Consider the following 26295-nt stretch of genomic DNA (forward strand, 5'->3'; position numbering starts at 1 on the left):
TGCGTAAGTACATAAATTTTAATACCTGCTGATGAACAGAAATGAAATAGGACACAGATGTAACACATTAACACATGGATGGGGGGAGACGAGTGGAGGGAGCAGGACACTGGATATGATCATGGCAACCCATGAGTGATTCCCTTGGTGCTCTGAGGTCACAAGACCCTCGCCTCATGTCACCAAAAACTGCATGGTAAATAAACCCCCAACTCTGGGAGATAAGCTGTGGGCGCTGCTGCAGAGCTTAGGATGAGACAGGGTCCTCCCTGTCAGTGTCAATACTCAAGGGCGGCGGGGTCCGAGAGTCACAGTCAGCACTCTGACGTAGGGAGAGGGGCCCACTGGAGATGAGCACCGTTCGCCTAACACTGGGTGAAGGAGGTCCCCACGCAGGTGGCAGGGCCCCAGGATACCTTGGTCTTGACCGATGGCAGCACTCCCCACCACTGCGCCCCGGCCAGCTCCACTCTGTCCCCTGATCACCCTCCCGGCCAGGGACCTAAGTCAGAGGAGATGGGGGGAACCATGTGGTGGGATGTGAGGGGCGGGACCTGGCGGAGGAGCAGGTGTGCCCCAGGCCAGGCCCTCCTAGGCGTCGTGGAGGTTGCTGTCACTCAGGAGCACCTTCTCCCCAGGTTTGAAGGCTGGCATCCCAAGGTAGGGGCAGCTGGCACAGCGGAAAGCATCACCCAGGTAGCACTGTTGAGAGAAGAGACCCATTAGAGAGAAGCTGAGTGTCAGCTCTCCCGGAGATATGGGCTGGAAGATGATATCATAATATGGCCACAGCAGCCTGAAGAGAATGAGCGGGAGTATCTGTAGGTCCAGCTGAGACCCACAGACTGAGAGTCTTTAAGATCTCTGATTTCATGAAAGACAAAGGTCTAGAGAAAGTTCCTTAGGTGGACATACTTCTGGATTCTCAGCAGTTCAAATCATAGCCACACGTAGCAAATGGTTAGGCAGCTTCAGGCCCCATGTGAAGCAGAAAGAAAGGGGCCAGAAATAAGAAATGACAGGCGCCTGCCTCCCTATGGGCCTGAGCATGCTACGCACGCTCAGGTGATAACCCGTCTCCCCACTACTCCCTGGAGACACCGTCTCGCATGTCCACCTATTGTTACAATACTTGGGCAGTAGCTTCTGTAAAGCTGGAGCTGGTCTGTGTATGCTTTAGTCCTTTGTGAATACTGAGTAACCATCCAGATACTCACATTTCCACAAGCTGACTTGGGCTGGGAGCTTATCTGGTCCCTCGACTTCTCTTTTTCCAGTTCTTCTGCGAGGCCACAGGTGCTGGGGGAAGTCAGGAGCTGATGAGTGAGATTTCCTGCCACCCAAATCCTTGACAGACCTCCTTTCCCCTTGAGCCTTTACATATCCAGACATGGACCTTTCCTGGCCTAGTCAGGTTTGGGCTCCACAACTCAATAAGGTATTGTTTGGAGATTCACACAGAGATAGTAATCTATGAAACAAGTCAGGAAGAAGGAGCCCAAACTTGGGGAGAATGTAGCCTCTTGGGAGCAGATGGAGGGAAATGCAGCTGAGGAAGCCAGCGGAGGCAACGTCTAAGGTTCCCGATTCTTAACCTGGGTGGTCAATACCTGGGTGTTAGTTTTAGTACTCTTTAAAATGTACCGGTTTAGTACACTCTTCTATACATCTGACACACTTTCCAGTAAGATATGTTTTAGTAATTGTAAAATACAGTGATTCTTTGAGAGTCAGAAGCGGCTGGCAGCAGTGAGGTGGCCCTGGCGCACCCCAAGGCTTACCAGTTCTTGCAGGCTTTCCTCTTTTTCCCTTCCCCACAGGAAGGGGCCCGCAAGGAAGCTGGGTCTGGCTTCTTCAGATCTTCCGCATCCAGCAGTTCATCTGAGTCGATAAGATCCTGGAGAGTGTTGGAGGCCATGAATGACACAGTCGTGATCTCTGCTTATGAACAGCTGATGTGGTCACGGGCCACGGCAGCAGTTCACCCCTGTGTGTCAGAAGGCATCCACCGTCCTACCCAGGGTTGATCATTGCACCCAAGCCACCCACACAGCAAGTAAACTGCGGGCATAGAAGCTGTACTGGGTTGTGAGGGGCCTGGGAACTCATTTATGATGTGCAGAGAATATGTGTGAGGAGGGTGGGAGGGAGGGAGCAGGAATAACAGAGAACTGTTACATGTACTTGAATATATAAGGACTGTCACATGAGAAAAGGGGATGGAATATTTTCCATATAATTTCAGGGGAAAAGGCAATAATAATATATACACTTGGGTAATTTGTGAGGACAATTAATCTGTAAGTTCTATGAGGACACAAACCATCACCTATTTTGCTTACCACTAACCTCGATAGTTGCAGAAATGAAGCATTTTATTATAGAAAGCACAGATCTGAGATTTTAAGACAGTGAGCATTTGGTATCTTGTCCAGATGAAGAAGCCAAAAAATATTTTAGCTGACAAACTCTTTTTAGGTTTACACATGCCTACAAGAGCCTTCAGTATATCACATGAAGTGAGAACAAGAAAATCTGTGGAGAAAGATGCTGAAAACGAAATGTAAGAGGCCACCAATGTGGAGTTTCCTTCTGAATCAAAAATACCAGTCAGGCACCACCACAAGGCTGGGCTTTAAATGCTTTCACACTTAGGAATTCAGAGAGTCCATTCCAAACTATGACCACTCCTACCCAACATGAATGTCACTCAGTCATGTCCAACTCTTTGCAACCCCATGGGCTATATACAGTCCATGGAATTCTCCAGGACAGAAGAGTGGAATGTGTAGCCTTTGCCTTCTCCAGGGGATCTTCCCAACCCAGGGATCAAACCCAGGTCTCCCACATTGCGGTCAGATTCTTTACCAGCTGAGCCACAAGAGAAGCCCAAGAATACTGGAGTGGGTAGCCTATCCCTTCTCCAGCAGATCTTCCCGACCCAGGAATCGAACCGGGGTCTCTTGCATTGCAGGCGGATTCTTTACCAACTGAGCTGAGGGAAGCCTAAAAGAATGCAATCAGGTGACCACAGAGCTGACTCACCACGCTCTCATCCTCCATATCATTGGCTGAGAGGGTCCAGAGCTTGGCAGCTGCAGGGTCCACAGCAGGCTTCCCTGAGTTCAACCAATAAAAGAAAACAAGCTCCAGAAAAGCAGCCAGAAACAAGGTCCACAAACATATTAAGTGCTTCTCTTTAAGGCTGTGCAGGGAACACACTGGACTGGGAGTCAAAAGACTTGGGCTCAAAGCCCAGCTCAACCACTTATAAAGGACCCATCACTTTATGGTAATAAAAGTCATCCTTTGTTAAGCACGTGCTTTGTGCCAGATATTAATACTACACATTAAACACTTTACATATGTTATCTGGTTTAGTCTTGCTAACCACCTCATGAGGAAAGTTATCTGTCATCCTAATCTTATGAGGAAACAGATTTAGATACTTGGGCCAGTTTCATACAGCCACAAATACACACAAATACAGACACAGTCTGCCTAACGCTTTAAACTTCCACTCCGGCTTGCTTTCTCCTCCTCCTCTTAGTTTCAGTCCCTAGACCATGGGGCTTAATAGTATCCCCTATACCCACAGCAGGAGATTTGCAGATTAAATGAGAAAGTGTGCCAAAAAGCATTATGAATAGCAAAGCTTTGGTCTCATGTAAACCTGTTATAGACAAGAAAAGGGGCTCTGGAGCTGATGGTGGTAGTTTAAAAACAAATCAGTGACAATTACACCTCCTGATTCCCTTTCCGGGGGCTTCAGTGTGGGCTGGCTCATGAAGGGGGCTTGGGGGGCAAAGTGTGCCCCCTGTGATCACTGTCACAACTGGATGCTCAGACCCCCACAGGGCAGGTCATCTAAGCAGATCCTAGCTGCTCTGGAACTATGAATCCAAAGGTTAGGATGCCAAAGAATTTCTTGAAGATTCAGGTTGGACAGCCAAAACACAGCAGTGTGAATGTATACTTGTAAATTTCTGTCTACCTCACAGCTGGGACAATTTTTCTCAACCTGGGCATTAAAAGAAAGTGATAGGAAGGGTGAGAATGATGACAAAGGACTGGGTGTAATTTTCTAAACAGAAGAGCTACTTTGATAAATGTCTTAAGATCCTCAAAGAAAGAAAAGCTGACTTCAGTGGCACAGAGAAAAGGACACACAGGAAGAGGAACAGGGCACTCTTATCTGCCATGACCGCCCCTGGGAGGTCTTCAGAGGCTAAGTGTCATGATTCTGGGGTCTGGAAAGACTTCATTAGATAATGAAGCCACAGGACTCAGAACTCTGGACTCTGGAACCTGGAGGCCTCAGCATCCTCTGGTGCAGGAGGAGGGGCTGAACTAGGTAATATCCACGTGCCACTTGAGTTTCGGATTATGAATATGCCCAGGACAGCAGTACATTAAGCATCCTTCTATTTGGAAATGAGAGAAATTAAGGAAGGAGCTGATACTATAAAGTTCTCACCACCTCACTCAGATCTCTGGCTCGGTTTCTAATAGGACCTCCTAAGCCACTCAGATAGACACGTCCCTAGGCCATCTCACCGGAAGACTTCTTGGCAGTAGAAAGCTTAAGTTGACTAGAAGAGCCCACTTCAAAGTTGGGCTTTTTGCCTGTGATCTGCACAGACAGCAGACTGTCGCTGTGGTAACCCAGGTGTTCTCGGACAGACTGAATCTCCTCAGGGCTCAAGGACTCGCGCTGCAGCTGGAATTCAAGACAGCAGAGGATCAGGGCACATCACAGTCCTTCTACAGTGTGACACGGTACCATGTCCCCCCACGGGTGTCAAATGCTCGCGTCTGGAGGAAGCACACGACAGTGGGAGGTCACAGACAGGGCCTCGGGCCTCACGTTCTCCAGAGCGTGACCTCTGTCTGCATGTTTACAGTTAGCCCATCCCATGGAGAGTTTGAAAGTATTTATCAGATAGCGGTCTACTGGGTACAAGGCGCTGTGCGAGGCCTTGTGGGGACTGTAATAATTGTTATTGTCAAGATGAACTGGGTGTGTTGAATAGGATCAAAGCCTATAGCGGGGAAGCATGCCCACGATAAAGAGGCTAGAAATGAAATATGTAGTAGAGAAAGCGAACCAAGGGGGAGGGAAATGCTTTTTATGTTCCTTGAGACAAAGCAGCAGGCAGTAAAGGTAGGGAAAACAGTAGCGGGTACCACCTCTGCGTCCAACAATTAAGGAATGAATGGCCACAAAAATCAGAGTCCATTAAACCACTGAATGTTGTTCCATCATTAATAACCAAGTGGGGAATACACTGATATGGATAAATGTCAAGCGTATCTAAAGGTAGAGAAAAGAGCTAGTGACTGAACAATGTATAATGTGGCTTGATTTACATTAACAATGTGTAGACATACACACACAACACTCTTGTAAATACATAAAATGTCTGAACAGCCACACCAAAAAGTGTATCGGTGGCTTCCTCTAGGGAGGGAAGTGTAAGCAAGTTCTGAGACGTCACTTTAAATTCTTTGGTCTTAATTGAAGTTTTATGAACATCACGTATTTTAGAATTAAAAAAGGGAAGAACTTTAACTAAAAAGAAAAATTAAAAAGGGAAAGTATAAAGAAACAGGCCCGCGGCCATGTACAGATCCAAGTATAACAACTATTGTGATTTAACACCTATCTCTCACATAAGAACATTTCAGCATGGGAGAAGAATGCAGAACCATGAATACCTCTATTTAATGTTAATGTTTCTACTGAATTGTCAGAAAAGGATTTCCCCTCTAACCTATTCCAGCCTCCCACCAAAAAGCTGAGGAAAATAACTGTAAGATTTGTGTAATAATTACAGGCGACTGCCTTCCCCGTGGGCCTAAGACTTGTGTCCACTAAGAGATGTGTTGCTCCCTTTCTGCCTCAGGCATCACCACCAGTACTGAGACCAGAAAATGGCCTAGCCCACATGGGCCCAAGCTGAGTCTGTCCAGAGGAGGCTGACGTTAGGGGTCTCCTCCTTTGAGGCATCAGGTGTCTTCTCAGTTTGTTTGCTAGTCTAAGTGACGCAGCTGACCTCACCTTTAGGGCTGCTATTTCTCCCGGGTTTTCTCTGTATCGTCTGACAAAGAGATACTGGGCTTAGTGACCCAAGGCTTAAATTCCCAACGAAGAAGGTCGTCTACAAACATACCTCTTTTACTTCCACAAGACCAGAAAGAGTCAGGGCTGAACACAGCTTAGATGCCGTCTTCACTTTGCTATTGTTAACTGCTAAGAGGAAAACCCCAATTAGTAGCGTTATAGGCCAATGCAGGAGAAATTATAAAGGCTCTATCCTAATCGAGTCAACAGGGCATTAAAATAATAATAACCTATTCTGTTCAATAGAATGTAAATATATTTATATACAATATAAATATGTATATATATTTTTAATGATAATTTAATTAGAGAAAACCTTTTGGTTGTTCAAAGTGCTCTTATACAATGAATCCTTTATTACTGTTTCTTATCACTCTCTGTTTCTAAGAAATACTTAACCTTACAGAGGCTGCTGGATAATGACTGAGAAAGAGGATTAGAAACTGTATACAAGTATCTTTGTACGGTTCTGGTAAGACGCTGTGTTTAGCCACTCAGGGTTTACCTCCTGGTAAAGAAGGCTGTATCTGCTCCTAACATCACAAGTCTGTGTTTCCACATAAACACCTCTATATGTTTCAAAATACTTTCATTTCTATTATCATATTTGATGAAATAATGCATCACATTTTGATAGAAAGTCTAAAATGCTAAAACTCTAGAATGACTCTGACAGCTTTACCACTAAGCAAAAAAAATTAAAAAAGGTTTTTATTTCTTGGATTCTATCTTTAGTTTCACATGAATCAATACTTACCTCATCACTCTTGGACTATATTTTAATTTTTGAGTTTGAAATACTATAGATGTATAGTAAATTAAAAAAAAGTTCAGGGAGGTTCGGAGGACCCTTCCCCTCACCTCCCCATGGTAATATCTTATACAATTATTATATAGTATGAAGGCTGGGAACCTGTCACGTGTAATAATATAGTCCACAGAGCTTATCCCGATTTCACCAGTTTTACATACATGTGTGTGTGTATAGTCTTCATCACCACAAGGAACCCTTACACTGTTCCCTTTATAGCCTCATGAACACCCTTCCCTCCTGATCCTAAGAGCTGACAATGGCCACCCTGTTCCCTGTCACTATAACTTTGTTATTTCAAGAATGTTCTGTGAATGGAATCATACAGCATGTAAGCTTTGGAGACTGGATTTCCTTCACTCAGCATGATTCCCCTGAGACTCATCCAAACTGCTGCATGTGGCAAGCGTTTGTTCCTTTCTCACCGCTGTGTAGTTTTCCATTGTGTGGATGTACCAGTTAAACCATTCACCTGTTGAAGGATCCAGCCATTTTCAGATGACCAGTTTCCTTCTATTTTACAACTAACAGGTCAAAGATCACAATTTATTCAGATGTGTGGTTCAGAGTTTTACAATAACTTATCCCTAAGGATAAGGTTTAGTATAGGAATATTGATCTCCAAATGATACCTGCTACTCAGAGAGATGCAGCAAACATACCTAAGATTCAACCCTGTTAAGTCTTAGGGTTTAAGTGGGTCTTTCAAGTGAAGATCTAGTCTTTTAAGTGAAGATCTCCTTACCTACAGCTGTCTCTACCGGTTCCTTCAGAAAAAGACATCCACCAGGCCGAAGAATCCGGGCCATCTCAGCCAAAATCTCAGCACTGTGCAGAGTGGTGCTTCCAGGAATTATACCCGACAAAACAATGTCAAAGCTAGATTCTTTGTGGGCAGCTGAAAAGAAGGAAGACCTACTTAGTGGTCACCTGGGCCCCAGAAGCCATCGGCCAAGCCCCCACAAAAGCTACACACGTGGCCCCGTAAAATAAACACCTACCTGTTCTGCAAAGTCTATTATACCACTGTTACTAGCAAGTGGGGCAAGGACGCTTGCTCTCCCTCAGTCTTACTAACTTCTTCTTTTACATGCTCGGGAAAAATTAAAAAAAGAGGTGGATGAAAAACAAGCTTTAAAAAAAAAAGATATGGAACAGGTTCAATGAGTAAAGAACCTGCCTGCAACGCAGGAGCCATGGGTTCAATCCCTGGGTCGGGAAGATCCCCTGGAGATCTTGGAAATGGCAAAGATCAAGGAAATGGCAACCCACTCCAGTATTCTTGCCTGGAGAATTCCATGGACAGAGGAGCCTTGCAGGCTACAGGCCAAAGGGTCACAAAGAGTTGGACACGACTAAGCGGCTAAGCACAAAGTAATAAGAAATAAGAACCTACTTACACAGATCATCAACTCTATCTAAGTCCACTATATCTCAGCTGAAACAACCACTATCATGTGCCACCTGAAACAAAAACCCAGCCATCAAGGAACGACAGGAAAGCAGCACCCCCCTCATAACTGTCTGCCCTGAAAGACAACCTGGGCAGGTACTTACACTGCAGCAGCTGGTTGATATTTTCCACAGACACTCGGCCCTCATCGCCAGTTAAGGCTTGAAGCTTATCCACCAGATCTTTCAGAGCCTCCACCGGGGATGACTTATCCCAGATCACTGCCACAAACTGGCCAGCCGAGATCCCAAAATCTGCCATTCCCGCAGTGCTGTGGACCTAAAAGCTATGGGCCAAAAAAGAGTCAAGACTGAGCAGAGACAAACATGGAATGATTAGAATTACACCTAGTTTTGACCTCCCATTAGAAAATCTCACTGTAGATAGCAGAGTGTGATCAAACAAACCCATTATCCAAGGTTTCATAACCCCAACATTCCCAAACATGGCAGGTGGCTTTCTCGGTGAGAATCGTGACTGGGGAGTCAAGTACGGAGGTTGAAGGCACAACGATTATTCTCTCTTTGATATGAAAACTCAGCTTGAACAGAATATAAAACACACAGGACATTAATTAAGCATAAGTATGACTAAGCAAGGGAGGCAAATAAGTTGGCTGCCATATCCTAACCACAAGCTGAGATATTTTTAAAAAGAGACAACATATGTAAATTTAGCAAACTGAATAATGATATTTCTCCATTCATCAAGATAGGAAAATTCAATTCCACTGACTCTGCAGTGACCAATGGTATCTACCATGTCTTTCTTTAACAATTAAAATTAGCCAAACTCTTCAAAGCATTTAATATACGTTATCTCAACTGAACCCAAGTATAACCTTAAACTAGGTAATACTCCCATTTTAGTCAGGACACAAGCTGTTGACTTTGCCCAGGTCACATAACTGGTAAGTGTTGTGTGGATAAAGAAAAGGCTGGGATTTGAATCCCAGTCTGTATGACTGTAAAACCCATGCTTTCAACCTATGGAAATTTCCTCCCACCAGAGTCAACTTTCTCTTTCACTTGATACTCAGACAAGTATACAATGTCCTCACGATGCACTCAGGTCAGCAAGATAGCAGTCTACTTAGTTCCCTTTTTCTTTCTTAAACATTAATGACACTGAGTCCCTGCCTGCAGATAGCTCTACCAGATGACACGAAGACAGAAGCTATAGGAGAGAGGTCATGCATGGATCAGTCTTAAGCGGAACACTTCTGTCTTCTGAGAGGTGGCTAACCCAGTAACAATTATGTCACCACAAACATTCCGAGACTGAGCTTAAGCCAGGCACACACACTCTTCCTTCTTTCAAAATGTTCCCTTCAAATGATTTGCCTTTCAGCCTACTAAAACATGCTGAGGTTAGCCAGGCATCCTTAAATATGATACAAAATCAAAATAGGACTTTTGATTTTGTCGTTCATCTTCTAAAGGAGTTACTAAGGCTTTTATTTTCTAGAGCAAAGTCAAATCTCCTCAGTCCTCTGGATCCAGGTGCTCTGTAATCTCCAGATGCTCTACCTGTATCTCCTACCTCCCCTTGTTCAATGGAAAATCCTGGCATTTTTCACTCCATTGTGCCTTTTATGTGATTCCTTCCTTGTGGAATATCTTTATTATCCTAACCTGCCTTCAAGGCACAGTAAAAGGATGCCAAGTGTTATCAGACAAACAGGACTCCTTATTCACTAAATTGTGGTTTTTTAATCCCTAAAAAGCACACAATCAAGAACTGAAACTTTAAGCTCTCAACTGTAACATGATGTTGAGGAAGAACCCTTAAAAGTCTTTCAAGTGAACAACTTGGGGTCTCACATTTAATAACCGACTGCAAGACAGGAATATGGACTGCTGGGCATGAAGGTATAAGAAATAAATGACCTGTTTCTAGAATGATGTTGAAACAAGTTCTCCCTGGGGGCCATGGAAAAAGATCCCTTCCCACTACACCAACCTTGCACTGTACTCACAGAAAAACCCTCATGCAAGAACCGAGGGGCCAAAGGCTACTCATTAGCAGGAGAAACACAAAAGGCCGGATCTCTAGACCTTTTCAGCAAACTTAATGGAGGCAGAGTTTTATAGAGCACAGGTTTCCAACAGAAATGAACTGGGATTCTATCTAGCACTGGATCTTCTATTCATTGGCTACATAACCATGGATCTGTGATTAGCCTCTCTCTTTTCTCATTAATAAAGTAGGGATAATGATCTTATATTTTGCAAGGTGGTGGCAAGAAGTAAATAAGAATATAAAAATATGCAAAGCGCTCAGCAGGGCCTGGCACATAAAGCTCAATAAAATAATGTTCTCAGAGAACTCTGAGCCTCCACCTCTCCGGGGCCAATTTATTTGCCTTTGCTTCAAACAGTCCTATAAAATCTTGTTCCTCTTCAGCCTTGCCAGCTGGGAGGACTCCCCAAGGAGAGATGTGAAGCTGCTTTTTCATTGTTAAAATTACACAATATGAGAGCCACACTTTATGACATCTTATACACTACTCCAGTGGGATTGTCCATAAATTAGAAGACTGGAAAGTGCTCTGTGTTCCATATCCCCTGAAACTAATCTTCTTATGGCAACAGGGAGCTCATAAAATACATTTATTAAACATTAACCCTCAAAAAACAAGACACAGCCACCATTTGCAGTCAGCATTTTCTGAATAAAATGGGACACAGTGTTCTTTTAAATATCTAAAAGCGAAAGTGTGATGTTATTCATCATCAGAGTTTTATGTTGTTGTCAATGTTTTTTCTAAAAAGATATAAGGGAAAAAATGTCTGGCACCTAAGTCAACATACTTGGAAGTGTGACTCAGAGGCCCAGTTTCATTAAAATGGTAGAGTAGAAGTCATTGTCACGTCAATGGATTTATCTGAGAACAACTTCTGGAGATTCACTTGTTTATTTTTAAGACACCTGTAAACATCAAATCTTGAAGCATTTGGCTTCCTTTAAGGATGAAGGGGGGGGAGAATTAAAAAAAAAAAAAAAAGATTGAAGTTTGGATTTCAGTTCAAACCAAGGATCAAATCCTTTCAAGTCAAATGTATAAAAAAAATTCTGAGAATACTGACAGTTATCAGGAAATTTTTAATTCAAATAAACTGAAACACACACACACAGAAAAAAAGGTGATAACCTGTAAGGAAGTAGTAAACTCAAAAGAAAAATGGGCAACTTTTTCTCCAAGCAAATGCTAGACTTTCCGCAAGAGAGATTCACTCAGAGATGAGTGGACAGAACTCAGAAAACAAAACCTCATGGGGAGATCAGTAGGGCTTTACCAAAATCTAGAAATATGGATCTGAAATTTTAACATCTGGGGAGTAGTTCTGGCTTAAGGGGAGGCTTCCCCCACACTCACACAGGGGAGAAGAGGTAATTGAAAAGTCTAGAGTTGATAAGCTAACTGAAAAGATTAAAGTTGCAAAGATGCAAAAGAGAAAAGGGTCTAACTGCACAAAATTTACAGAATGGCATGTTTAGCTCCTGCCCTCCGTTATCTCTAACCCCCAAAACAATTTACTTCTTCCGACTATTATGAAGCCTTCCTTGTTGATTAATTTCCCAGTGAGGCACTCCGTATTTACATGTCTGTTCAGTGACTAGTCCATGACCTCCCTGAGTCATGCAGAGCTTGGCACTCAATGTAAGAATAAAGGCCAGCAGCCTTTCCCAAACTTGGAGATCATCGAAATCACCCGGAGGCACGCTAAAATAAGATTCCAGGGGTACATTCTGAGGTATTGAATCGATTCTCCAGGAGAAAGATCTCCGCATCCAACTTACTAACAAGTATCCTGATGGCTTTTCCAACCTGGCAAGTTTGGGAATACTCAATTATACCAACTCAACACCTTGGAGGTTCAGGGAAGACACAGGTTCAAATTTACAACCTGGGGCTCCAGGGACCCCCCAAGACGGAAACTTCAGCTTCCCCGATGTTTGCCAAGAAGGATGTAGACTCAAGGTCGTAACAGCTTGCTACTAGCAGAAGTGGGTCTCAGACTCTGATCTCCCGGTCCCCAGCTGAGCGCTGTCCCCCGGGCCTCAGGCTGGGTCTGGCTGCGCGGGAGATAAGGCAGCCCGGAAAGGGCCGAAGCCACCACTCCAGGGGCCCCGGGGGAGACAGGGCCAGCCCGGCCCCTCACACCGGATTCCTCCGGGCGAAACCCAGCTGTGGTCCTCAGGGAGGTGGCCACGGCCACGTTTCCGCCGAAGGACGGGTCTGGAAATGGGAAAAGAGCCGATGTAGAGGAGAGAATGGGTCGGGAGGGGACTGTTGGGGACGATCGAGCTCACGGACCACCAGAAGAGCGCTCACCTGCCGCCCTGAGCTCGCTCCCAGCTTCTCTGCATCCGCCGGCTCCACACCTCGCGCCTCTCGCGAGAGGAGGAAACTCCCGCTGCGCTGGGGCGGGCAGAAGTGGCCACTCAGCGCTGCCATTGCATCGCCGTAGGCGGCGTGCCCACTTCCAAGATGGCGGCGACGGTGGCGTTTTCTGGCGCCCTACGCCGGGCGGGCTGGAGGCTCCTTCAGCTGCGGTGCCTGCCCGGTGAGGGGGCGGCCGAGCCCGGGAGAGGGGAGGGAAGGGGTGGGGTGCTGGGAACCGACCTGGTCTGGGTGAGGGGCTGAAGAAGCCTCGGGGCGGCTCGAGAGCAAGGTGAGGTGAAGGGCATAACGGCTCGCGCCGGCGACCCGGGCTTGAAGTGGTCGCCTGGCTGGCTTCTGACCACTTTCTGGACCTGTGAGGAGCAAGAGCATCAGGGAAGGGCCTGTCATTCCCATTTCACGGAGTTGACGGAGCCTGAGAGAGGGCTGTGGGCGCCCAAGATGACACAGCTCGTCCGTTGCAGACTGGCACACTTGCCCAAGTCTCTTGACTCTGATGTCAAATCCCTGGGTCCTGATCACAGGAAACAGCCAAAGAGAGCCCCTCGTTTATTAATACTTTTTCCTAAGTCAGTCATTTCCCCACCACTTCAGTAATTCTTCAGTATCTACGTATCACCTTTGCCTCCATATAGTCAGTAGTTTTGTTTATACATCTGATTTTATAAAAATATTGACCTTTATATCACTACCATAAATGGAAAACAAATGTCACCTCCCATAAGTAAATTATGTATTAACATATATAAGTATATAACAGATGAAATAATGTTCTTTTGTATCTCCTGTAGTCCACCTGAAATCTCCTGGACTGCAGGGGTTCTGCAATATTGCTTTGGGATCTCCCACACCCTTTTCAAAGTTTTATGAATATTTGCTCCATTTTTTTCTGTGCATATACTAAAATAATTGATATTTTTCACCTGCCCCATGCTGTGTTTCTTTTAAAAATCATTGTTTTCTGAGTTGGTCCATAGATTTTTTTTTCTTTAATGAGTGCTGTTTTATACATAACTCCAAACTATATTCAGTAGAAGTACAAATAAAGCCTGTGACTCAGAAAATCTCCTAGATATTTACCCAACAGAAATGAAGGCATATGTCCGCAACAAGATTTGAACAAGTACGTTCATAACACGTTTATTTATAATAGCCAACACTGAAACAGCCCAACAGAACAGTGTTTCTTAATGGAATACTACTGAGCAGTAAAAGAGTAACAACCTACTGATCTACACAAAAATATGAATCAATCTAAAAGACATTCTGGGCAAAAAAAGTCTTATACATATACAGAACCTACAGTGGGATTCTATATAGATGAAATTCTCGGACAGGCAAGACTAGAGTGAAAAATTTTAAACAGGTGAATATATATGTCACCTCAATAAAAGAAAAGTAAAAATTTTAACTCTAGTTAAGGATGTGTGTGCTGAAATGTTTAGAAATAAAGAATACTGAAGTTTGCAACAAATGCATCAAGAAATAGATTAATGTAGGAAGAGTGTAATGGATAGCTGTGTAGAACTTAGGTAGTGGATATACAGGCATTCATGCCACAATTCTTTCCACTTGTCTGTGTGTTTGAATTTTTTTGTATAAATGCTGGGAAAGAAAACCGTAGTATTAGCCTTTCCTTAGTGAACACAGTACTGTACCTTTTAAAAGCCCTTGCCTGAAGTAAATGGGGCTGTTGCAGTATTGCAGATGAGAAAACAGACACCCCATAAACACTAGGGAGTCGGTACTCAGACCTAATTTCTAGTCCAGTGCTCTTGCTATGATATATAAATATGTAACATTTTTAAGTCACTTTCAGTTTTTGTTTGAGCCTCACAGGCATTCTCATTGAGTAAATAGAGATTATTTCTCTTAATTTGCATATTTTAAAGTCATGCTCTTTGTCCATTAACCTAACAAATGATGGAAACATGCCTAGAAGACAGGTGTTCTCCTGGTTTATGCTTTTGCCACCACATGGGAACCCATGTCAGAAGGTTCCCAGTTTACCTAAGATTTTTGTCTAGGATCCAGCACTTGGTTCTGGCTTTCCTCTGCTTTTCTTCCATCCCTTCTACCACTCTGGGTCTCAAAGGGTCTGCTTTTGAGTCAAGAGTGTCCTTGACTGATCAGCTCAGTTTCTGTTTCAGTGCCCCGCTGCCGATCAGCCCTGGCCCCACGTGCCTTCCATGCTTCAGCTATGCAGCTAAGGTCTTTGGATCAGCAGAAGAATCAACCCCCACCCTCTTCTTCTCAGCAACAGTCTGAGGCACAGGGCGCAGAGGAACCCAATCCAGAGGCTCCGCGTTCACCCCCCAGGTAGGCATCAGAACACCTGTCCACCCATTTTGTCCACTTTAAGTGCCTGGGTGAATCTGTGCTTCTCCTTTCTTTCTCCTCTCCACCCTCTTCACACCTTTCATCATTTTCAAAACTATCTTTGGAAAGAACTTCTTTGTTTATTTTATGAAAATGGTGCCTATACATTCTAAAATGTTCTGAACAATACAAAGATGTTCACAAAAATAAAACAAAAAATTACCAGAAATCACAAACCAAGGAATAACTCTGCTAACGTTTTTGTGATTATCCTTTTAGATGTTTCTCTAAGCAAGTTTCATATATAGCCCTATGTATATTATAAATGATTAATTACACTGTGTACTATACCTGTTGTTCCAGAGCCTGTTTTTTCACTCAGCAGGACATCTTTAATGTCTTTTCACAGATTGTATGATTTTAATGGTTGTATAATATTCCAACAAATGGAAGTACCAAAATTTATTTGACCTTTTATTGATGGATATTTAGATTTCATTCACATCACGAAAAATGGTGTGATCAAGTGTGTGATTTTATCAGCAGTGGGAGCACGGAGTCAAAGGTTACGCACCTTATGAATTTTGTTCACATCTGTGGGGCCAAATTGCCTGGCAGAAAGGAGATAATAATTTCCGTCTCCATTAGGTACGTTCTGTCTACTTAATCATGCCCCCGAGAAGCTCTTCCGGCTCTGAAATGAGAGTTCCCAGTCATTTTTCCAGTTTCACAGTGAATGTCCTTTTCATTTCAGTTCAGAGGGTCTTCTTTGTGCCAGGCCCTGTGAATAATGTCACCATTGTCCCTGTCCTCATGGATTACAGTTTGGTGCAAATCTAGATAAAGAAACGGTGCCGTGAGGCTATAGACTGGGATATCCAGGGTGCTGCGAGAGTGTGTCCCTTCCTATCGCGTGACCTCCTTGCTCACTGGTTCCTTTCTCTCGGTGACTCTTTGGGAGGTGAAGGATGATGTGATTTTTGCTCTGTCGGCATTCACACACTGATACTGACATGTAAGTAAATGTCCTCCTGACACGCGTTGAGAGGAGGCACAGTGCCTGTGGTTTCTGGCCAGGCACATTTTGTGTCGCTCGGCAGGAGGCGGTGAGAGGAGGAGTGAGGACTCTGTCCCCCTGTCTGTCTCAGGTACACCGACCAGGGCGGGGAGGAGGAGGAGGATTATGAGAGTGAGGAGCAGCTGCAGCACCGCATCCTGACAGCAGCCCTGGAGTTCGTGCCTGCCCACGGGTGGACGGCAGAGGCCATTGCAGAAGGAGCCCAGGTGTGTATGGGTGTGGGCAGGGTGGCCTGACCGGATCAGCCAGGAGGGAGTTATACCGGCCAGAGCAGAGGGCCTCACACTTTCTTCCAGCCCAGCTCAGAGTCCCAGAACCCCTCACTGCTATCAGATACTCTGGTTTTGCTTGTTTTTCCTCTGTAGAGTAGAAATGGCTTTATTTTTAGATTATTTTTTAATATAAAAAGAATATACCATGCATTTGGATCTTGGGAGTTAGGTTCTAAAGGCAGATCATAGGTAGTGTGATAGAAGAGATCTGAGCTGAGTGAGGCTGGGGAAGGGTCAGTTGAGGCCAAATCAGACAAGATCCAAAGGTCACGTTGAAGAGTTACAATGTCTTTTGTCCTAAGAATAATTGGAGATACGTGCTCAGTCGTGTTTGACTCTTTGCGACCCCATAGGCTGTAGCCACCAGGCTTTTCTGTCCCTGGAATTTTCTATGCAAGAATTCTGGAGTGGGTTGCCATTTCCTGCTCCAGGGGCTCTTCCCAACACAGAGATCAAACCTGCATCTCCTGCATTGGCAGGTGGATTATTTTCCACTAGCCCCACCTGAAGATACAGAAGATATGGGATTAAATTTGACATTTCAGAAACCATCATTTTGGCTGCTGGATGAAAGAAGGATTAGAGGCAGAGCGAGTCACTGGGGCCTGCTGCCAGTCATGCAGGAGAGAGGGGGGCTTTCTGACCTAGAACAGTGCAACAAACATGGAGATGGGTGGTAGAATGACATAGGAGGGAGTGACAGAGTTGCCTGTTGGTTTGCATGTGTGGGTACATGGCGGTGCCGTTTTCTAAGATTAGGGCCCCTGAAAAGGTCCAAGTTTGGGGAAGGATCATGGGTACAGTCCTGAGCTTTGTTGTGTCTGAGGGATCTTTGGGTCAGCCATTGGGAAACCTCGAGCATACAGGCCTGAAACTGGAGGAGCTGCCTGGACTAGAGTGTATGTATGTGATCGTTAAACCAGGGATGTGAGTGAGATTGCCTCGGGTGGCACGAGTGTGAGTGTGCCAGGAGTGTCATGTGAAAAGAGAGAGGAGTCTAGGTTCTCGGGGACCACTGACATTGAAGGGTGGGTGAAGCAGGGTGGGGTGGCAAAGGAGACTGAGGTGGAAGAGCCTGGCTCTGGAGGCCAAGCAGCAACATGTGGGCGGAGCTACTAGACATGGGGACTGCAGTAGCAGCCATCGGAGGGGAGTGCAGGGCAGCGGTGACGGGGTGGGTTGAGGAGTGAGTGCAGGGTAAGGAAATGGAGAGGCGTGTGGCAGGGAGGGGTAGAGGGGAGCTGGTGTACGAGCTAGTGTATGAGCGGGGGAAGTGGGATGGAAGTGGGAGCCGGATGATGCAGAAACACGGGTGATGGTAAAGATACAGGAGAAATGGCAAAATTACAAATGTGAGGTTCCTTGAAGGCAAGACTTAGGAAGTCCAGAAAACAGGTGGAAAGATTGGCCTTCGATGTATTAGAGGCAAAGCTGGAGAAGACAGCTGCAGATTTCATTTTAGAAGAATCTTTTGAGTTCTCAGGGAATGGCTTCTGTTTTCTCTGAAGTAGGCGTGGTTGTCTCATGAACCTGAAGTTAGGAAAAAGTGGTAAGAGACAAAGATTTGGAGGTGGCAGGGGAGGTTTGAGAGAATCATTAGAGAAAGATGTAGCACCTGTAGAGAACAGAAATGTAACAGGATTGTTTGGGAAAATCTGATTCAACTGATTATTCTATGGTTACCTGGCTTTACCGCCCCCCTCCCCCCACTCTGCATATCTCTGTTCATACGGCTGCATAATACCTGTTGTATTTACTTGAACTCAATTGATAAACATTTGGGTTGTTTCTAATTTTTTTTAGTATTATAAACCTATGTGTATGACATAATTAAGTACATTTCTGGTTGGTTTCTTCAGGACAGATTCTGAGAAGCGGAGTTGGTCTTTCAGGGAGTGCGTCAATCAGAAGAAATTACTCGAATAGAGAGAATTTAACACGAAGCATTGTTAACTAGATGTGACGTTGGTAACCAGGTAGCCAAAAGGATAAAGAGAACATTAAGGTATCCTCAAGGTAGCACCTACAGAGAGTAGCTCTCCTCCTGTTCTCCTGCACTGGCAGGCAGATTCTTTACCATTGTGCCACCAAGGAAGCCCAAAAAGGCTGGGTACTTCCGCCAGAAGAGAATTCCTTCCCGACTCCCAATGGTGGGAATTTTTTAAGTCTTTTTGTTTCTTTCTGTCCTCCATCCCTGCTGTCATCAGGGTTCTTCCGACCATAGCTTCTCAGTGACTGTTGTTTAACAGGAGTAGTAAAAGGCCTCTGTGGCTTTGTTAAATAACTCCTTGACAACTCAGTAAGAAAAGTTTGTGGGTTTGTTTTTTTTTTTTTTAATAACCGAGAGACCTACTTTCCAAGAGATTTAGGTTAAGTGAGCTAGAAAGACAGTGGTTTTTCCAAGGCCCTTTTCACAACAGTTACAATTCTAGGTTACAAGTGTTAGAACTCAACTCTGAACTGGCTCAAGCAAGACAGAGTGTTTCAGCTCATTTAATAACAGAAAAGTCTGAAAGTGGCTCTGGCTCAGCGTTCTTATCTTGTGCTGCTGGGAGCTGTCTCCATGGCGTATCTGCTTTGCTTTCCCCTCCGTGAGCTTCATTCTCAGCAGGGGCTTCCCATGAGTTGAGAGAGTCAGCAACCCCAGAGGAGAGCGAGTCCCTCTTCCCTGTCGGTACTAGCGGAATTCCAGAGGCAGCCTCATAGGACTAGATTTGGTCACGTGCATGTCCCAGAACTAGGCACTGTGAACTCCACACGTGCCGGCCTGGATCCCCTACTTTGCATCACACCCGGGGGCCTGATGGAGTGTGGAGGGACGAGTGCTCAGCGTCTCCCAGATCACATGGACCAAGAATGAGGAGTGGAGGTGTCGCACTGAAAGCCAAGCTTCTGGTGCCAGGAGAAGAGGTGCTAGTGATAAACAGGCAGCCACTGACCACTGCACCTGCCCGCCACCTCCCTGTTTTCCCCCTCCCCCTCTGTAGTCCCTGGGTCTCTCCAGTGCAGCCGCCAGCATGTTTGGGGATGACGGCAGTGAGCTGATCCTGCATTTCGTGACCCAGTGCAATGCTCGGCTCACCCGTGTCCTGGAGGAGGAGCAGAAGCTGGTACAGCTGGGCCAGGCAGAGTAAGTCCCACAGCGTCATTGCTCGGGGTAGCAGCTAAGGATGGGAGGACTCGGACCCCACCAGCTGTCCCCAGGAGGCCAGTCCAAGCAGAGCCTGCAGGATAGCGCTGAGCACCCCAGCTGCTCCAATGGGATGGAAATGTAGCTGCCTGTCTTGTTCTAGCTGGTGGACCCCTCCGTCCGAGTAGACAGGGTAGCACTGAGCCCCTGCCTTCAACCCAGAGACACTCTGTTTTCTTTTCTCTCTTCCAGGAAGAAGAAAACAGACAAGTTCTTGAGGGATGCTGTGGAAACCAGACTGAGAATGTTGATCCCGTACATTCAGCATTGGCCCCGGGTACATGGTCCACCCACATCCAGGCCCCAGGGTGACAGTGTGTTCATGTTTATGATTCTTAGCACCTTCACGTGGAAGGTCTGGCACAATGTTCAGAAGTTAGCTTGCTGGTCTCCGCAGACCCAGGGGTGCGCAGTGCACTGGTACAGTAAGTGTCAGATTGAGAGCCAAAGAGAGGGCCTTCTGAGCCGCCTGTGTCTCAGTTCCTGGAGATGTGAGCGGCCTGGTCCTAGATCGCGTCCTGGTGGGCTGCTAGTGGCCTGAGTATGTCACTGGGTTTTTGGTGAGGAGGGCTCCATGAAGGAGATTAGAAAAGTCAGAAGATTTTATTGACCATCATCATTAACAGGCCTTTCGCATTCTAGATCTCAGGGGAGTGGGGCTTCTTTTCATTTTGTCAGTGTGACACTTAGAGAATTGGAGTGTTCATTCCAAGGGCTTTCCCCGACTTTTCTAAAGCTCCATTTTTCCTCCTCTTTTCGAAGTGTGTCACAATGTGGGCCATTCTCGGTTAAGAAAGTCAATATATATCAGAACTGAGAGAACCCACAGATCAACTGGTATCCGCTGCCCAGCTGGGAGATGGTTGGGCATTTAATTTCAGCTGTGCACCTGGTGTGAGGGGGTTCAGCCCGGAGTCAAGGCCCACACCCTGCCCGTGCTCGCGTGCTCGATTTCGTGGACTGACTCATTCCACCTTGCATTTAAAGCCAAACAAGTGCATGAAGTAGGCTCTGGTTGCCTTCTTATTCAGCATGTTTCCTCCTGGGCTATTTCAAGATAACTTTCCAGCCAATCGGGGACGTCTCTCAAGGCCACAGCCAGTGGGTTTCAGAGTTGGTAAAGTGACAACCCTTGGACTGTCCGTGTTGATATCTGCTAATGGAGGCATCTCTGGGTTGTGCCACTGCTTATATAAAAGGATTTTGAGGTCTCAGGTAACAGAAATCAGTTTGAGTTAGAGAAAAAAAAAACTGGAAGGAGTTTATCATGAGCTACGGCAGGGCATCAAGGGCGGGAATGCTGCTGTGCTCCAGGATGGCCTAGAATCGGAGCCTAGAAACCTCCCCCAGACTCCCCTCCTATCCCTGTCTCTTTCTCCATGTTACAGAATGGGGGTGCCCTCCTCCATCCTTACTCAAAGATACCAAACTAGACCTGGCTGTCTGCATTCCCAAGTTCACATGCCAGGGATTGAGGATCTGATTGGGCAGCAGAGGGTACTCTGCCCCGGCTCCCATAAGCCGTAGTTGGGAGGGAGCCTTAGACGCCAGGAGCTCACAGCTGTGGGTGGAGATGGTGCGTCTCAGAAGGAGGGCTGGGCGGGCCCCTTACTACCTCTACTGAACAGTGAGGCGCTGTCATTACCGGTGTGCAAGTACCCCTTCCTGTGTCGTCTCTCCCCAGGCCCTCAGCATCCTCATGCTGCCTCACAACATCCCACCCAGCCTGAACCTGCTGACCAGCATGGTGGATGACATGTGGCATTACGCTGGGGACCAGTCCACTGACGTGAGTGCTCTCCTCAGGCCCGCAGGGGGTGGGGACGGCTGGGTTAAGCATTTTCTCCAGAAGTTTGTGAAATTTCTTTGATCACACATCCCTTCAGAAGGACTCCAGAGTCATTCCCATCTTAGGAAGGAGAGTTTAACGTATGAGGAGGGTCCCTCAACAAGCCACAGTAGCCTCTAGGTCATCTTCATTCAGGGACCAGTGCTATATGCACACATCAGTGCTTCTTCCCCCAGAGTGTGACACACGGCATCAGAGGGCTGACGGCTACCGTTTTATAACCATTTTCCCCTCAGTCTCCTAAAATTTAGATTCTTTGGCAGACTTCCTCCATGTATGTCTTTTATGAGACTGATTTTTTTAAAAAAAAGGATGCCCGTAGAGACATCCTCTAAGACTTTTTTTTTAAGACATTGCTTTAAAAAGAAACTCCCTCCCTACAGCCCATCTTGGCCTGCTTTGCTCAGAGATCAATAAGCCTCTAAACAGGCAGCCGGAAAGAATCTGACTTATTAATACTATCATATTTCTGGTAGAAAATTAAAAATGTATATACACATGTATATATCTACACCTTCATAAAAGAAATTAATATGCGATGGTACTTGGTGGGATCCAGGATGGAAGGCAGAGAGATGCTTCTACCACAGTTCTAACAAAGTGCTTTAATAAACTTCCCTCATACGGGAATATACCACCAACAGAGATGGTTGGAAAATGAAATTAGAAAGCCCAGAAATCAGGGAGGTAAAACAGGAAGCAGCCAAGCTAGTGCTCTGAAGAGTGATTGGCCAGGATAGCCACAGCCAGAAGTTGCTGAAGGACCTGAACTCTCAGCTCCTCCCAGGTGTTCCAGTCTGTCCCTGATGCTGCCTCAAGCCCTCACATCACTGATGGATGACACAAAGTTTGGTCACAACTGCCTGATCACAGAGCCTCCCTGGAACTTAGACCCCATGGAATTCTCTAGGCAAGAATACTGGAGTGGATAGCCATTCCTTTCTGCAGGGAATCTTCCCTAACTAGGGATCAAATCTGGGTCTCCTGCATTGCAGGCAGATTCTTCACCTTCTGAGCCACCAGGGAAGCCTGAAAATTACATGAGATCTTTGTGACCCTGTGGACTGTAGCCCTCCAGGCTCCTTGTGTCCACAGAATTCTCCAGGCAAGAATACTGAAGTGGATAGCCATACCCTTCTCCAGGGGATCTTCCCAACCTAAGAATTGAACCTGGGTCTCCTATACTGCAAGCAGGTTCTTTACTATCTGAGCCACCAGGGAAATACCTAGATGTCCAGAGACGTGGGCTTTTCACTGGTGGGTTCAAAACTGAGCGGATGTAGCAAAATCATGCTGCTGTTGCTAGGTCACTTCAGTCGTGTCCGACTCTGTGCAACCCTATAGACGGCAGCCCACCAGGCTCCCCCGTCCCTGGGATTCTCCAGGCAAGAACATTGGAGTGGGTTGCCATTTCCTTCTCCAATGCATGAAAGTGAAAAGTGAAAGTGAAGTCGCTCAGTCGTGTCCGACTCTTCACGACCCCATGGACTGCAGCCTACCAGGCCCCTCTGTCCATGGGATGGCAAAATCATATGGGATGCTTAATAAACATCCAAATCCTGGCACTTAACTTCGGACCTGCTGACTCTGGGCTCTAAGAGGTTGGGCCCAGGAGCCTGCATTTTCAATCTCCCAGGTGATTCTGACACCCAGCCTAGTTTGGGAACAGCCACATTGTCCAGAGGGCCACGTGTACCCGTGAAGGAAAGGGGAAATTAGGAGGGAGCCCAGGAGTGCCGGGGCTTTGGGTAGGAATCACTCAGACTTGCCCCAGCCTGCAGCGACAGTGGTGACCTATCCCCCTGGATGGGTTTCTTTGCAGTTTAACTGGTATACCCGCCGAGCAGTGTTGGCTGGCATCTACAATACCACTGAGCTGGTGATGATGCAGGACTCCTCCCCAGACTTCGAGGACACCTGGCGCTTTCTGGAAAACCGAATCAGTGATGCAATGAACATGGGCCACACTGCCAAGCAGGTAGCTCGGGGCTCGGCATCTGGGAAGCCTCCTCACTAAGCGCTCTGTCCTCTTGGGCCAAACTCGTCACCTGTCTGTTCTCTTGCTCCCGTTGGGCCTCAGTTGACAGTCCCCAGGGCCTTCACAGGGAGCCTGACTGGTTCTTCCTCACCCCAGCCCTTCCCTAAGAGCCACATGTGGTCCCTTTGTTACTGTGTTATCTGTAGACTCTTCTTCCAGGACACAGGCCCTCTTGATTCTACCTGTAGGGGCTAGTAAGCCTACTGATCAGACCTCCCTGTCTCACGTCTGAGCAGTGGTGGGGGCCTGAGAGAACCTGACTCTGACTCCTTCTAGGTCAAGTCCACCGGAGAGGCCCTGGTGCAAGGACTCATGGGCGCAGCAGTGACGGTGAGTACCGCCCGTCTCGTCCCTACCCAGCTGGCTCCAGTCCCATGATCCTCACGCATGTCACTCACCCCAGGTAGTTTTGTAGCCTTAAATTGGGGAAGCTAATCTTATGACTGGCAGTGATTCAGTCCCAATCTCTAGATCCCAAATATCTCACCTCTGTTTGTTACTGGCATGATGACAAAATTTATGCCTGGGACCCTGGTACATCAGATCTCTGCATCATAGCCACACAGGCTGCCTCGGAAATTCCAGTCTTTGCCATTGGAGTCCTGGGGGCAGGGCCAGGTCTCATGATTCTCTGTTTCCATCCTGTTGTCAGCTCAAGAACCTGACAGGTCTAAACCAGCGCCGGTGAGCAAGAAGGGCTATAAGCTAGAGTACCCGGAAGAAAACCCACGGATGTATCCAAAGGGCTTTGAAACATACAAGGTGCCCTCCATGGAACAGGGTGTCAACGAGAAAGCACCAAAGGACTCTGCAACACTACCACAGCCACCTGGGAACCACAGGGCACTGGACAGCACAGGTGTAGCCCAGAGTTGGGCCACTTCTTCAGTTCCTGATGCCAGGCCAGGCCTCCTGATGCCTTTTGGCACCATAGCTGTGGGACTGAAAAATGCGGCACTCAATCAAGCATTCAAATCATGGAAACCCAACACATCCCTATTGTGGTCTTTCAGGCACTTTGACCATGTCTTAACCTGCCTCTGGGGCTCCCAAGTCAGAGTCCGGATCTGAGGCCACCCCCTGTGGCAGATCCCCCACAGCACAGCACAGGCCTGTGGGTTCCATGCTGCCCTTTCATGCTCCAGTGTCCTGGGCCGTTGCACTGGGAAACCCCCCGGGCAGGCTGCCTCACCTGAGACAGGTGCCTGCCGGTGCTCAGCCTAGCTAGAGGTGTGGTCCCAGGCCCCGTGTCATGTTAAAACAGCACTCATTGCAGGGTTATTAGTGAACTTAGAGTCTGTAAAATATTATAATAAATATCTTTGAAGCAGTTTCCTGTTGTGTAGGGAATTTCCATACAGATCATGGCAGCTGTCCAAGACCCCAGAAGCAGAGAGCAGGGTTTTGGAGAAGGCTTGCAGCTGGCAGTCAGGAGACCTGAGTTGGGGCCCCGGTGCTGTGGAACGCTGCTGGCAGCTATGACAGCTCTGGCCTGTGGGCCCGGGCCTCCCTTCAGGAGAATGTGGGTGACGGGGGTCTTTCCCCTCCCGGTTAGCTTCTTTGGCTCCTCCTGCCCATCACTGACTATTTCCTTGACACAGTATTTAGCTTTACAAATTCAGCCTCTGTGCTGGCTGGGCCCCCTATTTAAGTCCGGTTAATTCTGTTCAGCCCCTGAACAGACTTGTATAAGTCTGTTCAGGCTGCTATGGTGAAATGTCTCACAGTTATAGAAGATGGAAGTCCAAGATCAAGGTGCCAGCTAACTTGATTCTTAGCACTTTCTTCCTGACACACATGGCCACCTTCTCCCTACATTCTCACACAACAGAGAGAGCATGCAAGTGTGCTCTGTTGCCTCTTCCTGTTTTTGTTAGAGCACTAATCTCCTGAGAATTCTATCCTCAGGACCTCATAAAGACCCCCATTTCCAAGTATCCTCACATTAGGAGTTGGGGCTTCACCGTTTTTGTACACGCAGCACTCAGCAGCCATCTGTCTTCTGCTTTGCTGTCTCCTACCCAAGTAGACTGAATGATGATGGGAGTAATGGCTAGTAGGAATTTCCTGTCTCTTGTGCACTTTCCTCTGGGCCCTTTCTGCACCTAATTCTTTTATCTTGACATCCTGTCAAGTTGCCTGCAGTAGCTATCCCATATTTTGTTCCATTCCCTCATTTATCCTTTATAGCATCCATCTCACACTCAACAGACAACCTTAATTCTTAATTTACTGAGATGATACAGGCGTTAGTGCTAGGGCCCCCTTAATGCTCTTCTTCTCTGTCTCATATGTCACTCCTTGCTAAGGCAAACGCCTCTCTATCCCCTCTGATTATTCTTTCTCTGCCCCTTACATGTTGTCCCCTGCCAAATTCTATTTTAGGACTTCTCTGTATAACCTGCTGCCACCTGGGAATTCCCTGGCGGTCCAATGGTTAGGACTCTACTTCATTTCAGGGGACATGGATGTGGCACAACCAAAAGCAAAAAAAGACCCATCAAACTCTTTCCAGGCTGTTTAAGACACTGCGTACTCTGTGCATGTAACCTACATGTGCCCTCCCATATAATTTATCTTTAGGTTTCTTACAGTACCTAATACAATGTTTAATGCTATGGTAAATAGTTGTAAATGCTATATAAATAATTGCTGGTCGTGCAGCAAATTTATTTTGTTTTTGGAACTTTATGGAATTTTATCTTCACTTGGTTGGATTCAAAACCCTTGCATATGGAGGACCAACTGTACTT

General features: G+C 46.4%; 2 protein-coding genes across 3 annotated transcripts; one reads left to right on the forward strand and one right to left on the reverse strand.

Moving 5' to 3' along the window:
• Positions 1-12867, reverse strand: CIAPIN1 (cytokine induced apoptosis inhibitor 1). 2 transcript variants are annotated; one of them, XM_006059056.4, is made up of 9 exons: positions 12728-12867; positions 8493-8674; positions 7681-7833; positions 6174-6250; positions 4558-4720; positions 3046-3119; positions 1782-1897; positions 1218-1299; positions 1-702 (listed from the first exon to the last, which is right to left on the reverse strand). In XM_006059056.4, the coding sequence occupies exons 2-9, from the start codon at positions 8647-8649 to the stop codon at positions 592-594; spliced, it is 933 nt and encodes a 310-aa protein (XP_006059118.2). In that variant the 5' UTR covers positions 8650-8674; positions 12728-12867; the 3' UTR covers positions 1-591. The 2 variants fall into 2 exon arrangements, with proteins under 2 accessions (XP_006059118.2, XP_006059117.2); XM_006059055.4 differs by having other exon boundaries at positions 6174-6253.
• On the forward strand, positions 12804-24875 carry COQ9 (coenzyme Q9). The gene is made up of 9 exons (XM_025268718.2): positions 12804-12959; positions 14947-15115; positions 16264-16399; positions 19453-19595; positions 19848-19932; positions 21340-21444; positions 23327-23482; positions 23819-23872; positions 24195-24875. The coding sequence occupies exons 1-9, from the start codon at positions 12884-12886 to the stop codon at positions 24228-24230; spliced, it is 960 nt and encodes a 319-aa protein (XP_025124503.1). The 5' UTR covers positions 12804-12883; the 3' UTR covers positions 24231-24875.
• The last annotated feature ends 1420 nt before the right edge of the window (positions 24876-26295 follow it).

The sequence above is a fragment of the Bubalus bubalis genome, chromosome 18, assembly GCF_019923935.1.
Source record: "Bubalus bubalis isolate 160015118507 breed Murrah chromosome 18, NDDB_SH_1, whole genome shotgun sequence".
Classification (NCBI taxonomy): domain Eukaryota; kingdom Metazoa; phylum Chordata; class Mammalia; order Artiodactyla; family Bovidae; genus Bubalus; species Bubalus bubalis.

What these genes read in the sequence shown, in the direction of transcription:
- CIAPIN1 (XM_006059055.4), bottom strand. Translation starts at nt 8,649, where the DNA reads ATGGCAGATTTTGGGATCTCGGCTGGCCAGTTTGTGGCAGTGATCTGG. An exon ending in GTCTTGTGGAAGTAAAAGAG is followed by an intron (nt 4,721 to 6,173) that starts GTATGTTTGTAG and finishes CTTGAATTCCAG; the next exon opens with CTGCAGCGCGAGTCCTTGAG. An exon ending in TACTGCCAAGAAGTCTTCCG is followed by an intron (nt 3,120 to 4,557) that starts GTGAGATGGCCT and finishes GGTTGAACTCAG; the next exon opens with GGAAGCCTGCTGTGGACCCT.
- COQ9 (XM_025268718.2), top strand. Translation starts at nt 12,884, where the DNA reads ATGGCGGCGACGGTGGCGTTTTCTGGCGCCCTACGCCGGGCGGGCTGG. An exon ending in CCATTGCAGAAGGAGCCCAG is followed by an intron (nt 16,400 to 19,452) that starts GTGTGTATGGGT and finishes CCCCCTCTGTAG; the next exon opens with TCCCTGGGTCTCTCCAGTGC. An exon ending in TCATGGGCGCAGCAGTGACG is followed by an intron (nt 23,873 to 24,194) that starts GTGAGTACCGCC and finishes TCCTGTTGTCAG; the next exon opens with CTCAAGAACCTGACAGGTCT.